The 13,890-nt window shown below is 38.5% G+C and overlaps 1 protein-coding gene across 1 annotated transcript in view; it reads left to right on the top strand.

Moving 5' to 3' along the window:
* The window catches only part of NECAB1 (N-terminal EF-hand calcium binding protein 1), a 258,235-nt gene that overhangs the window by 28,368 nt on the left and 215,977 nt on the right, over window positions 1–13,890 (top strand). Inside the window, exon 3 of the mRNA XM_021089131.2 lies at window positions 7,494–7,602. Coding sequence (XP_020944790.1) covers window positions 7,494–7,602 — 109 coding nt within the window. The remainder of the gene's footprint in view (window positions 1–7,493; window positions 7,603–13,890) is intronic.

The raw sequence follows: 13,890 nt of genomic DNA, 5'->3' as shown, positions 1-13,890 counted from the left end.
AGTTTCATTAGGTCCCATGGGTTTATTTTTGCTCTAATTTCTATTGCTTTGGGAGACTGACCTGAGAAAATATTCATGAGGTTGAAGTCAGAGAGTGTTTTGCCTATGTTCTCTTCGAGGAGTTTGATGGTGTCCTGTCATATATTTAAGTCTTTCAGCCATTTTGAGTTTATTTTTGTGCATGGTGTGAGGGTGTGTTCTAGTTTCATTGCTTTGCATGCAGCTGTCCAGGTTTCCCAGCAATGCTTGCTGAATAGACTTTCCTTTTCCCATTTGATGTTCTTGCCTCCCTTGTCAAAGATTAATTGACCATAGGTGTCAGGGTTTATTTCCGGGTTCTCTATTCTGTTCCATTGGTCTGTCTGTCTGTTTTGGTACCAGTACCACATTGTTTTGATGACTGTGGCTTTGTAGTATTTCTTGAAGTCTGGGAGAGTTATGCCTCCTGCTTGGTTTTTGTTTCTCAGGATTGCTTTGGCGATTCTGGGTCTTTTGTGGTTCCATATAAATTTTTGGATTGTTTGTTCTAGTTCTGTGAAAAATGTCATGGGTAATTTGATAGGGATTGCATTGAATCTGTAGATTGCTTTGTGTAGTATGGCCATTTTTACAATATTGATTTTCCCAATCCAGGAACATGGAATATCTTTCCATTTCTTTACATCTTCTTTGATTTCTTTGATTAAAGTTTTACAGTTCTCGGCATATAGGTCCTTTACCTCCTTGGTCAGGTGTATTCTGAGGTATTTGATTTTCTGAGGTGCAATTTTAAAAGGTATCGTATTTTTGTATTCCTTTTCTAATGGTTCATTGCTGGTATACAGAAATGCTACTGACTTCCGAATGTTAATCTTGTATCCTGCTACTTTGCTGAATTTGTTGATCAGTTCAAGTAGTTTTTGGGTTGAGTCCTTAGGATTTTCTATGTATAGTATCATGTCATCTGCATACAGTGACAGTTTGATCTCTTCTCTTCCTATTTGGATGCCTTTTATTTCTTTTGTTTGTCTAATTGCTGTGGCTAGGACTTCCAAAACTATGTTGAAGAGCAGTGGTGAGAGTGGGCATCCCTGTCTTGTTCCAGATTTGAGTGAGAAGGCTTTCAGTTTTTCCCCATTGAGGATTATATTTGCTGTGGGTTTATCATAAATGGCTTTGATTATATTCAGGAATGTTCCCTCTATACCCACTTTGGCGAGGGTCTTAATCATGAATGGATGTTGAACTTTGTCAAATGCTTTTTCTGCATCTATTGAGATGATCATATGATTTTTGACTTTTTTTTTGTTAATGTGGTGTATGATGCTGATTGATTTGCATGTGTTGAACCATCCTTGTGAACCTGGGATGAACCCAACCTGGTCATGGTGTATAATTTTTTTGGTATGTTGTTGGATTCGGTTGGCTAAGATTTTGTTGAGAATTTTTGCATCTATATTCATCAATGATATTGGCCGATAGTTTTCTTTTTTGGTGGTATCTCTGCCTGGTTTTGGAATGAGGGTGATGGTGGCATCATAGAATGTCTTTGGGAGTATTCCTTCTTCTTCAACCTTTTGAAAGAGTTTAAGGAGGATGGGCACCAATTCCTCTTTATATGTTTGATAAAATTCACCTGTGAAGCCATCTGGTCCTGGACTTTTATTAGTAGGGAGTGATTTTATGACCTCTTCAATTTCATTTCTAGTGATTGGTCTGTTCAGTTGGTCTGTTTCTACTTGATTCAGTTTTGGCAGGCTGTAAGATTCTAGAAAATTGTCCATTTCTTCGAGGTTGTCAAACTTGTTGCCGTATAGTTGTTCATAGTATTCTCTTATGGTTTTTTGTATTTCTGCTGCATCCGTTGTGATTTCTCCTTTTTCCTTTATAATTTTGGTTATTTGGGTTCTTTCTCTCCTCTTTTTAGTGAGTCTGGCCAGGGGTTTGTCAATTTTGTTCAACTTTTGAAAGAACCAGCTCTTGGTTTTATTAATTTTCTCTATTGTTTTTTGAGTCTCTATTTTATTGATTTCTTCTTTGATCTTTATAATTTCCTTCCTTCTGCTGACTTTAGGACTTTTTTGTTCTTTTTCTAATTCATTTAGGTGGAGGGGTAAGTTGTCAATTTGGGATCTTTCTTCTTTTTTGAGAAAGGCCTGTATCACTATAAATTTCCCTCTGAGCACTGCTTTCGCAGCATCCCACAGATTTTGAGAGGTTGTGTCTTCATTATCATTTGTTTCAAGGTAGTTTTTAATTTCCTTCTTGATTTCCTCATTGACCCATTGGTTTTTTAGTAGCATGTTGTTTAGTCTCCATGTAGTAGGTTTTTTGTCATTTCTTTTCCCATGGTTGTTTCTAATTTCATGGCATTGTGGTCAGAGAAGATACTTGAGATAATTTTTATGCTCCTAAATTTATTGAGATTCGCTTTGTGTCCCAATATGTGGTTGATTCTTGAGAATGTTCCATGAGCATTTGAGAAGAATGTGTATTCTGCTTTTTTTTGGATGTAGTGTCCTGAAGATATCAATTAAGTATAACTTTTCTATTGTTTCCTTTAGGATCTCTGTTGCTTTATTGCTTTTCTGTCTAGAGGATCTGTCCATTGGTGTGAGGGGGGTATTAAGCTCTCCTACTATAATTGTATTCTCATCACTATCTCCCTTTATGTCTGTTAATATTTGTTGTATGTATCTGGGTGCTCCTATATTTGGGGCATATATGTTGATGATAGTAACATCCTCTCCTTGGATGGATCCCTTAATCATTAAGTAGTGTCCTTCTTTGTCTTTCTTTATGTCTTTTGTTTTAAAGTCTATTTTGTCTGATATGAGCGTTGGGACTCCTGCTTTTCTGTCATGTCTATTGGCGTGAAATACTTTTCCCCACCCTTTCACTTTCAATCTATATGTATCCTTTGTCCTAAGGTGAGTTTCTTGTAGGCAGCATATTGAAGGTTTTTGCCTTTTTATCCACTCAGCCACTCTGTGTCTTTTGATTGGGGCATTCAGTCCATTGACATTTAAGGTGATAATTGATAGATGATTATTTATTGCCATTTGAACCTCGTGTTCCAGTTGATTCTATGGTTCTCCATTCTTCCTTTCTTTTCTTTTTGGTTGGATGGTCTCCTGTTATTATCTGCTTGAGCGTATTTTTTTTTTCATTTTTTGCAAATGCAATATTTGGTTTTGGCTTGTGGTTGCCCTGTTTTTTAAGTATGCTAACCCCTTCCCATAATTGTGTGTTTTAGCCTGATGGTCCTGTAAGTTCAAACACTTCATTACTATATTAAAATTAAGAAGAGAAACATACAAACAAACAAAAAGGGTTATTTACCTCCTAACATCCCTTTCCCACATTTTATGGTTTTGATGACACTTTTTTCTTTTTTTCTTTTAAATTTTATTTTTTTTGAAGCATGTTCATGATTAAATCTGTATGCTGGCTTATTTGAGTGACTGCTCTCTGATTGCAGTTTCCTCAGTCCTAGTTCTTCCTCTTCTTCTTCTTCTTTTTTTCTTTTCTTTTTTCTTCCCTTTCCTTCCTTTCAATATTTCCTTTAACCTGGGTTTTGTGTTGCTGTATTCTTTAAGTTTTTGTTTGTTGGAAGAAATTTTTATTTCCCCTTCTATTTTAAATGATATTCTTGCTGGATAGAGTATTCTAGGTTGCATATTTTTTCCTTTTAGCACTTTAAATATCTCTTGCCATTCCCTCCTGGCCTGTAGTGTTTCTGTAGAGAAATCAGCTGATATTCTTATGGGGGTTCCCTTGTAGGTAACATTCTGCTTTTCTCTTGCTGCCTTTAGGATCCTCTCTTTATCACTAACTTTTGCCATTTTTATTATGATGTGTTTTGGTGTGGGTCTGTTTGGGTTCAGTTTGTTTGGGGCCCTCTGTGCTTCTTGTATTTTGAACCCAGTATCCTTTAGATTTGGGAAGTTTCCATCGATAATTTCTTCAAATATATTTTCCATCCCCTTATCTTTTTCTGCTCCTTCTGGAATTCCTATTATGCGTAGATTGGCCCGCTTTATATTATCCCATAGGTCTCTTATATTGCTTTCCAGTTTTTTGATTCGGTTTTCTGTCTGTTGACCGGATTGAGTGATTTCCATTATTCTATCTTCCATATCACTGATTCGTTCTTCTGCATTATTCATTCTGGTTTTTACTGCCCCTAGTTCAGTTTGCATCTCTGCAAATGAATGTTCTAGTTTTTCTTGGCTGCTCCTTATATTTTCTAGCTCCTTTCTGAGGGTATCTGCATTACTGTTCATATCTTCTCTTAATTCCTTCAGTCTTTTCACTATTTCTCTTTTGAACTCCAGGTCTGTCAGACTGCAGAGATCTGTTTCATTGTTGACTGTTTTAGGTGAGTTCTCCTGTTGGTTTGACTGGGGGTGGTTTCTCAGCTTCTTCATCTTGCTTGTTGTTTCCTTTCTCCTGAGGGAGTTGTACTCTCCGTTATCGGGCAGTGTTTGCCTTGTCACTGCCGTGGAATGTTTCCTGAGGGCTGTTGTTGTTGGTCAATGTTTTTTGAGGCAGTGTGGCTTTTCTGGAGTGTTGATGGGGCTAACAGTGTTTCTTTGAAGCAAAGGAGGACTTCCTGAGGGCAGACAGGACTGGGAGGTCCACACCACGATGGTATCAGATTTCACTTGGTCAGGCAGAGCTTGCTCTGGTGTTTTTAGGCTGTGAGGTTCTTGCAGGGGGTTGGCGGTGTTGGGCAGCAGTTCCTCAGGAGTGCATCACCCCCTGGGGGCTGGAGCAGCTATCTGGGTCACTGAGAACCTAAGAGGCTCTTCCCTAGGGCAGCCCAACTCAGAAGGACAGCCTGAGAATGTAGGCAGATCTTTTCACAATCTGGCCGAGCTTGTTGCAGCTTTTCTGGGCTGCAGGGGCTCTTCCAGGGTGCTGGTGGTGCTGAGCAGCTATTCCGCGTGAGTGGGGCACCCCCTGGGGCTTGGGCGGGTAGCAGGGCCACTGGAAACCCAAGAGGCTCCTCCCCAGGGCATCCTGACTCAGAAAAACCGTCTGAGATCTTTTCCCGACTCAGCCAGGCTTGTTGCAGCTTTTCTGGGCTGCAGGGGGTCCTGCCTGGAGCTGGCAGTCCTATGCAGCTGATCCACTAGGGCACCCCCTGGGGGCTTGGGCAGGTAGCAGGGCCATTGGAGATCCAAGAGGCTCCTCCCTGGGGCAGCCTGACTCAGAAAAACTGTCCGAGAATTAGGCCGATCTATTCAAGGCCTGGCTAGGCTTGTTGCAGCTTTTCTGGGCTGCAGGCCTTTTCTCGGGGGCTGGTGGTGTTTGGTGCTGCTCTGCGGAAGTGTAGCGCCTCCATAGGGCAAGCAGGCCTGTGCAAGGACAGCCCCTGCAGTGGTAGGCTTCAGGCAATTGTTGCGGCCAGCCCTCCTGGATGGCAGGCAGCCCCAGGTCCAGTGAGAGCGTAGGGGGTGGCGGGGGTGGGGGGATGGGATGCACTGGGAAGCACAGCTTTCTGCTAGCTAGCGGGCCTGTAAGCTTGCTGTGGTGTGGGGGGTATTCTATGGGGACCCACCCCTTCTTCTCTCCCCTCCCCAGCACAGGCACAGACCAGGCTCTTCTCCCAGGTTCCCTCTGATGTGGCTTTCCACTTCCCCGCCCCTAGAGTATTGTCCCCTTCCTCTCAACAGCTTTGTTTTCTAGTCTCCCAGGCAGTCTCTGCCCCGTCAAATGGTTTCTAGACCTCCCAAGCAGTTTCCGCTCTGCCTCCCCCAGCCCGTTCTCAGGGTCTAACCTCTGGAGCCGAGATCTCGGTGCCCAGCCCCCATCTAGGCGTCCCCTGTCCCTTTCCCGGGGACTAACCTCTGGAGCCGAGGTCTCGGTGCCCAGCCCCCACCCAGGCATCCCCCGGCCCTTTCTCAGGGACTAACCTTCGGAGGCGAGGTCTCAGTGCCCAGCCCCCACCCAGGCGTCTCAATTTTTGGTGACTGTGCCCATAGTTCAGATGGTCTGTTGGGTTCTTAATCAGCTTTTCTGTACTCCAACTTACTGCTACACTCTTCTCTGCATCTGAAGATTCCTCCGGTTTGTTTGATCTTTCCCCCGGTAGGTGACTTTCCAGGGTGCGGGATCCCTTTCTCCTCCACAGTTCCCTTTCGGGAGCGCCCGTCCCGCTCAGATTCACCTTCTCTCACTCTCCTCTTTTCTCCCGTTCTGCCCAGTAATGTCACGAACTTCTTGCCATTATTGGAGTTTAGGTTCCTCTGCCAGCGATTGGTTGCTGTTCTGTGCGAGTCATTTATTCTGTAGATGTGCTTTTTTTGTTGTGTTTGTGGGAGAGGGTGAGCGTGTCCCCCTACTCCTCTGCCATCTTGTCCTCTCTCCCATCTACATTTTAACTGTTCTCTAAATGGTCAGTGGGCCATCTTTTGAAGGCAAAAATGCTCGAACTTTGAAGATCCAGTCCTATTAAATAATACCTATTTTAAGATAATGTCAACTTTTTTCAATATAATACTGTTGGTAGGAACACCCTATAGAGACGTTGTGAACCTGGCAAGTTTTTCCTTCTTTCTCTGTTGCCTCCTTATAAATAGAGAAGATCATTCCACCACTTAACAGCATTTGGCAACTTACCTGATGTGCTGAGAAAGCAGCTCATTACGTAGCTTTTCCTTCTTGGCCATCTATTTCCCTATATTCTCTGCTGCTGTGTCTTGTTCAAATCTTTTATTTTCATCTGTTATTAATGTGTTTCTTCCATCTCTGCTTATTTAGATTTTATCTATTTTTCAATGTCAGGCAAAAAATTTACTAAAATTCCTCTTGCCCCCAAATGAAAGCCTCTTTTATTACTCAAACTCCCTTATATTCCAGAGTATATATCTCTTATTACACTTACTATGTTTTACTTATGCCTGCACATCTGATTTCTTTTTTTGGACTCCCTGATATCTTTCTCTTTGGTATCCAACAGTAAATAAAATGTGTTCAGCTTAAATAATGTTCATTTGCTTAAGGAATAAAAGAATGAACACATTTTGTTAGACTGTAATAACAATTCTGATACACTTATAAGTGTATATTGATTGAATAATATCAGAATTTCTATTACAATCTCTTTATTCTGCAACCTTCCAGGTCCTGTATATGAAGGCAAAACACCTGTAAATAGCTGATTCTGTCTTGAGCTTTTATTTAGTTATATGGATATCCTTTTTGTGTGGCCAGTTAAATTGCTTCTTAGATGTTAAACGTTCATCATATGAATAACAGAACCAAAAAATACCCTAAATCATGTAGACATATTTTTTTTGGGTATAAACATCTGTAGTCTATGTACTGTAAAGATATATTAAATTGCTTTTATTTTAAACACAAATTGTTCTTATTTTTTGAATACATGTGTGCATGTGCAAATAAACCTGTATAAGCATTTGGGCAAAGTTTTTAAAGTTATAAGATAAAATAGTGTACAAAATTAAAATGATTTGCTTCTCTTCTGTTTGCTGTTACCATTTTAGATGATGGAAAATTGTCCTTTGAAGAATTCAAAGCATATTTTGCAGATGGTGTTCTGAGTGGAGAAGAATTACATGAGCTCTTCCATACCATTGATACACATAATACCAAGTAAGGAACTTTTTAAAATCACTTGCTTCTCTAAACAAAGTAAAGAGGGAATGAACAAGTACGTACCAAAGGGGGAGAGAGGGAGGAAAGCTTCAGAGGGCACATTTTATAGTACTCACCTATGTTTGATTCTAAGATAGTCTCTCTTTAATAATTGAAATGCTGTGAAAAACTGAATATTGAATTAGAAAAAAATGATCTTCTGTAAAGTAATTGTAGAGTTGGTAGAATGTAAAACAAGCATAGGTTACAAATAATTCTAATTGTATTATTAATAAGGAGGTAGAATTTTACCTCATTTCTTAGATTTTATCTCAATTTGCTTCATTTAAAAATTGTCCTGGAGTTCCCATCATGGCTCAGTGAAAACAAATCTGACTAATATTCATGAGGATGCAAGTTTGATCCCTGGCCTCGGTCAGTGGGTTAAGGATCCAGTGTTGCCCTTGAGCTGTGGTATAGTTTGCAGTTGTGGCTCAGATCACATGTTGCTGTAGCTGTGGTGAAGGTCGGTGTCTACAGCTCTGATTCAACCCCTAGCCTGGAAACGTCCATATGCTGTGAGTATGGCCCTAAAAAAAAAAAAAAAGACAAAAATAAAAATAAATAAATAAATAAATAATCCTAAGGCCATTTTTATGTTAGCGTAGCAAAATAGGAAAATGCAGCAATTACCTGGACAACTCAGATATGCTGAACTCCAAATCTGTGTTACCTGAGAGATGCAGTTAATTCAAGACACAGAATTTTCTCTAAACAATCAATGTATACAGTCATCTATTTATTTTCTCTCCTTTGCATTAGCATAACATTTATAAAATTTCTATTTATATTCACATTATACTTAAAAACATAAAATAATGATGTATTTAGGATATAGAACAACAGAAATGTGATTAATTGAAACAAATCATATTATTTGTGACACAATTATAATCACAATTATAGATTTCTAATACTGAAACATACCATTTGAACTATGCCTCCTTGACCCATCTGTATGTCTACTACTTAATAATCACTATCTTCCTTTTTTTTTTTTTTTTTTTTGTCTTTTTGCCATTTCTTGGGCCACTCCCACGGCATATGGAGGTCCCCAGGCTAGGGGTCTAATTGGAGCTGTAGCTGCTGGCCTACAACAGAGGCATAGTAGCCTGCGGTCCGAGCTGTGTCTGCGACCTACACTACAGCTCACGGCAATGCCAGATCCTTAACCCACTGAGCAAGGCCAGGGATCGAACCCACAACCTCATGGTTCCTAGTTGGATTTGTTAACTGCTGAGCCACAACGGGAACTCCAAAGTGTTTAGATGGTTGCAGGCAGTGAGCCAGCTTACCAATAAAATGCTCTTGGGCTACATCTATGCACTGATATTTTCTTGCATCAGACTAATAAGAAAAATTAAAAAATTGAATTCACTTTACTCAAGCAGCTGAATATTTAAAAATGACACTTTGTAATTGTCTTGACTTCTGTTGGGGTTCCAAATTCCCTATGAAATGGTCTAAGGTTTCTGTTGTCAGAAATGGTTTTAGAAGATAACTATATAAGAAGTTCCATTCTGTGCAATAAATCTAGGAATATCAAATCCCTAGTAGGAACTAGCGGTAGACAGAACCAGCTTATAGTTTAGAGGAGCAATAGGCCCACTAATTGATCACTTCAAAATAATATCATAAATGTTATGATTGATATACACACAGGATACTTTGAGATGTCCAGTTGAGTAGGCTGAGAGAATGTTCTTAGGATTAGATAGCAGGATCTGAGTCTTCATGGGAGAGTAGAAATTGATTACGTAAAGAAATAGATGCCGTAATATTTCAATCTGAGGGGAAAGCATAAGGAAAGACCTGAAAGAATAAGGTGAATAGGAGCAAAAGATATTCCCTTATTACCAAAATGACAAATGTAAGGCTGAAAGTAGGAGAATCAGGAGAGGAAAGAATGGACCAGATAATACAGAATTTGCATTATGAGATTGTTAGTGTTTCAGCTTATGACATCTTTGTGGGTCATTGTGGCTCTACTCAAAGATAGGCTTAAGGGGGTAGTGGTAGAGGAAGAATACAGTTAGCAGCTGAATTCTTAAATTACTGCTAGGGAGTAATGTTTATGCATGGAAAAAACAAATTGATGTTGTATCATTCAAAGAAATGATACTGAGTGGAGAGAAGACCAGAGCTCAGATGTTGGAAGTTGAGATGATAGTACTTCATCATATATCCTGGTTATTTCTTTCTCATTATTGTTTTAAACATTAAAGTTTTAACAATTTCCAGGTTTGGAACTGCTATTTGTAGTCATAGTTCCAGAATTTGGTGTCACAGAGATTTTTTAATACATGTTTACTCATATTAATGAAAAATAAAGTTTTCACTAGAACTTGTTGCCTAATTTTACTATTTTATTTATATATTTATTAACGGTTGGCATAGCATTAAGATTACATAAGTGCTAAAGAAGTATATAATGATTTTTACAATAACTCTAAAAGAGTATTACTACCAGGTATTTTTAAAAATGTATAAATAACAAGTGTTTTCTGATAATAATGTTGTTCAATTTAATTTGGAGCTAAAGTATTAGATATGGACTTCTGAATTATATTCATGAAATTCCTTTAAAAAAAGGATGCTAGTGTTGGACATTGATCTTTTATGAAAGTTAATTCAAACATTGGTGCTGATATTTAATAGCCATATTTCAAGCAAGTGATATAATTTATCTTTGCATGATCCAAATTTTAATATTTTAGTGATTGTACTATATATATGCCATATATAGTTCCCTTTCACATACCTTCTAAGAAAATATGCTCTCAAATGCACACCATCCTCAACCACTCTAATTTGATCAAGGGTACCACATAGCCTGAAGGAGCCAGTTTATACATAGACGGGACCAAGTCAGTTGGCACTCACTGTCTCATGTTTATGGTGAACTATGAGAGTCAGAAACCATGAATGTCTGCTACTATAGCCTCTAGGGTTGCCTGATTTCTGCTCTTTCTGATGTCTGGCAGTTTAGCTTCACTTTGGAGTCCATTAAATCATTATCCAATTAATACTCCACATTTTCTTGAGCTTATTTGAGTAAGATTCTGCTCCTTGCAAAAGTATAATCTAAGACAGTATTACCTCAGCTCATTACTGCCATCTAAGTAAATACAAGTATCTTTGCTATAAACAGTATATCTGGCTATGTTTGAAAAGTGACATAACCACTTTGAAAATATTTGGAAAGGAAGAAGGAAAATATTGAAAACGTATCTTGCTAGTTAAATTTCCCTCTTTTATCACATGAATGCTATTCTTAAATATTTTGCTTGATCATGAGAAGCAAATATTGTTTAGAAACATAATTATAGCTATGTCTATAGTGCAACATAATTGAGGTATTTTAAATTTAAAAATTAAGTAAATCATTCTTTGTAAAAGGACAAAAAAAATCATCAGGTAAACCTTCATATTTTCAGAAATTATGTTTTTATAGTAGATTTAAAATGAATAAACTATTAATGTAGAGCTGTGCTATGATTAACTAAAAAGTTTTCATTTTTATTTTTATTTTTTTGCTTTTTATGGCCACACCCATGGCATATGGAAGGTTCCCAGGCTAGGGGTCTAATTGGAGCTACAACTGCCAGCCTACACCACAGCCACAGCAATGCCAGATCCCAGCTATGTCTGCAACCTACATCACAGCTCATGGCAACGTCAGATCCTCAACCCACTGAGCAAGGCCAGGGATCGAGCATGCAACCTTATGGTTCCTAGTCAGATTCGTTTCTGCTGTATCATAGTGGGAACTTCTAACAGAGTTTTGACAAATAAAAATATATATACTGCCCCTCCACACGTTTAATTTTCAATTATAACTCTCCTGTTTTTTCTTTCATTTCATTCATTCATTTGCTCCTTCATTTAAAAAAAAAAAATAACATGTTCACTTGAGAAATTTTGTTAAGAGTATTTCACTAAAGTAAAAAACTTATGCCCTGGAGCCCCTTAGATCTTTTCAGTCAAATTTCTCTCATGGATACAAGTAAACTATACTAAACAAACCCCAAGCACAAAAAAAAAAAAAAAAATACATGCAACCTCATAAGAACTTACGCATTTAAGATGGTGAAAAAATTTCTGTTCATTAATATTACCAAGGTTGGAGGTATTTTAGATCTGAACCATAGAAGGCTGGGGTTTTTTTTTTTTTAAGTGTACTTCAAAATTAAAATATTAACTACATCCTCCTCTATGTTAAAGAAGGTTAGGGAGTTGTGGTCACCCTTCTGGCCTATACAGGTACAAGTTTAAGATTAAAATTCAGTATAACCTCATTCTAATGAGAATTCCATGAATCATCTTAAGTATTTAATCAGATTTGAAGATTAGGACTTTTTGTTTTTGGAAATTACATTTCTAATCTACATGGTCTGAACATTTCTTTCCACTTCTAAGGTCTCTTCAAAAAAAACACAAAAAAACAAACAACAACAACAAAAAAAAACAGAGAGTTTAGAAGTAGAAAAAGCCCTGAATGAAAGTAGGAGAACTTTAAAGATGTCAATGAAGTCCAGCTTTCTATAACATTTAAAAAAGGGTTTTTTTTTATTATTTGATAGTTCTTTTCCATTATGGTTGCACATTTGGAAAATTTTCATTTTTTTATTGAGTAGAGTAATTGGTTGAGTGTGGAACAAAAGATAAGCATGTTTCTATGAATGATACTTGGGATATGTTTTGTAGCAAAGAAGGTAGAAAATGTAAGTTTTGGTAAACAAGAAAAAAATGTTGAAAATTTTTACTTAAGCATTAAGGGGAAGTATAAACACTAATTTTCTGAAGTATGTCATATTCACCTTACTAGGACTTTCATGATTTAACAGATTTTTGTCGAGCCTTACTTTACTATCTTCTTTCTGGGTCAAATATGCCTAATCTTGCTTTTCCTTAAAAAAAAAATGTTGATCTCTGTCATTTTAATTACTTGGCCTATTCTATCTCTTCCAGCTCTAGTAAAGCTTTTTTAAACTCACTTTTTTTTCTCAGATTTTATAAAAGTTACTCTTTAGAAAAGAATATTTAAACCCCTAAAATTTAAGCTTTAAAAAATAATAAAAACTAAATATACAGCTTTGGTAGTTTACAAATGGACATTACCATACCAGATAGAGAGAAGAAATAGAAGGAATATCATTAGGTCAAGAGGAAGCTTCCATGGTACATCAAAAGTGCTTTCATTTGGAGTTCCCCTCATGGCTCAGTGGTAACAAACCCGACTAGTATCCATTAGGATGAAGGTTCAATCCCTGGCTTCACACAGTGGGTTAAGGATCCAGTGTTGCAGTGAGCTGTAGTGTAGGTTGCAGACATGGCCTGGACTCCACATTGCTGTGGCTGTGGTGTAGGCTGAGAGCTACAGCTCGGATTTTACCCCAGCCTAGGAACATGTATATGCCACAGGTGTGACCTTAAAAAGTCAAAAACAACAATAACAAAACAGTGCTTTCATTTGAAAGTGTATCCAATATTGCAGAGATCTTTACCTGAGCTCACCTCCTCCCATGGGCATAGAAAAATTACAGCTACCAATGAGAATGACCTGAATAATAATAGAAAATATTTTCCACAGCTAAGGATATAATGAATGAACCACAGTGAGACAGGTGGGAGGGGCAGAGATGCAGTATAGTCCAGACCCATATGCCTTGGAGGGTTTCCTACAAATGGGAGGATAATTGCAATTACAGAGGTTTTCCTCAAGGAATGAAGGATTCAAACTCCACATTGTATTTCCCAGCCTAGGGATATTGAAACAGGAATACAAGCCCCCAGAATGTATGGCTTTGAAGGCCAGTGGAGTTTGTATACTGGAGAACAGAAGGGCTATTGGAAATAGACACACAAAACCTCACATGCTCTGAGACCCAGCACAGAGGAAGTAATATGAAAGGAACCAGGGTCAGATGCAATTTCTGATCTTGGATAGCCTCCAAGAGAGCCTTGAGGCAATTAAGACACTCTCTCGGTGACATAGATGCTTGTAGCAGCCATTTTGAATAGCTTATTCTACCATGAGGACCCAGGTGATGGCAAGCACCATTTTAGAGTTCTCCCTGTAGGCTGTTAGCACTGGGGTCTTACCTGCCAACAACTGGTTAGCACCAGTCCTCGGACCCCTCAGCCTTAGCAACCAGTTCCATTAGCCCCAGCCCCACCCACCAGTGGGACAACACCAGATCCACGATTCCTCAGTCCATGCAATTAGGAGGCCCAGGGCCTGGC

Source organism: Sus scrofa, chromosome 4, assembly GCF_054392235.1.
Source record: "Sus scrofa isolate SSC_HxYL_T2T_F1_AM1 chromosome 4, Sscrofa_HxYL_maternal_Yorkshire_Landrace_v2.0, whole genome shotgun sequence".
NCBI lineage: Eukaryota > Metazoa > Chordata > Mammalia > Artiodactyla > Suidae > Sus > Sus scrofa.
Note: the sequence above shows the minus strand (reverse complement) of the source record. Positions and strands in the feature narration are given on the sequence as shown.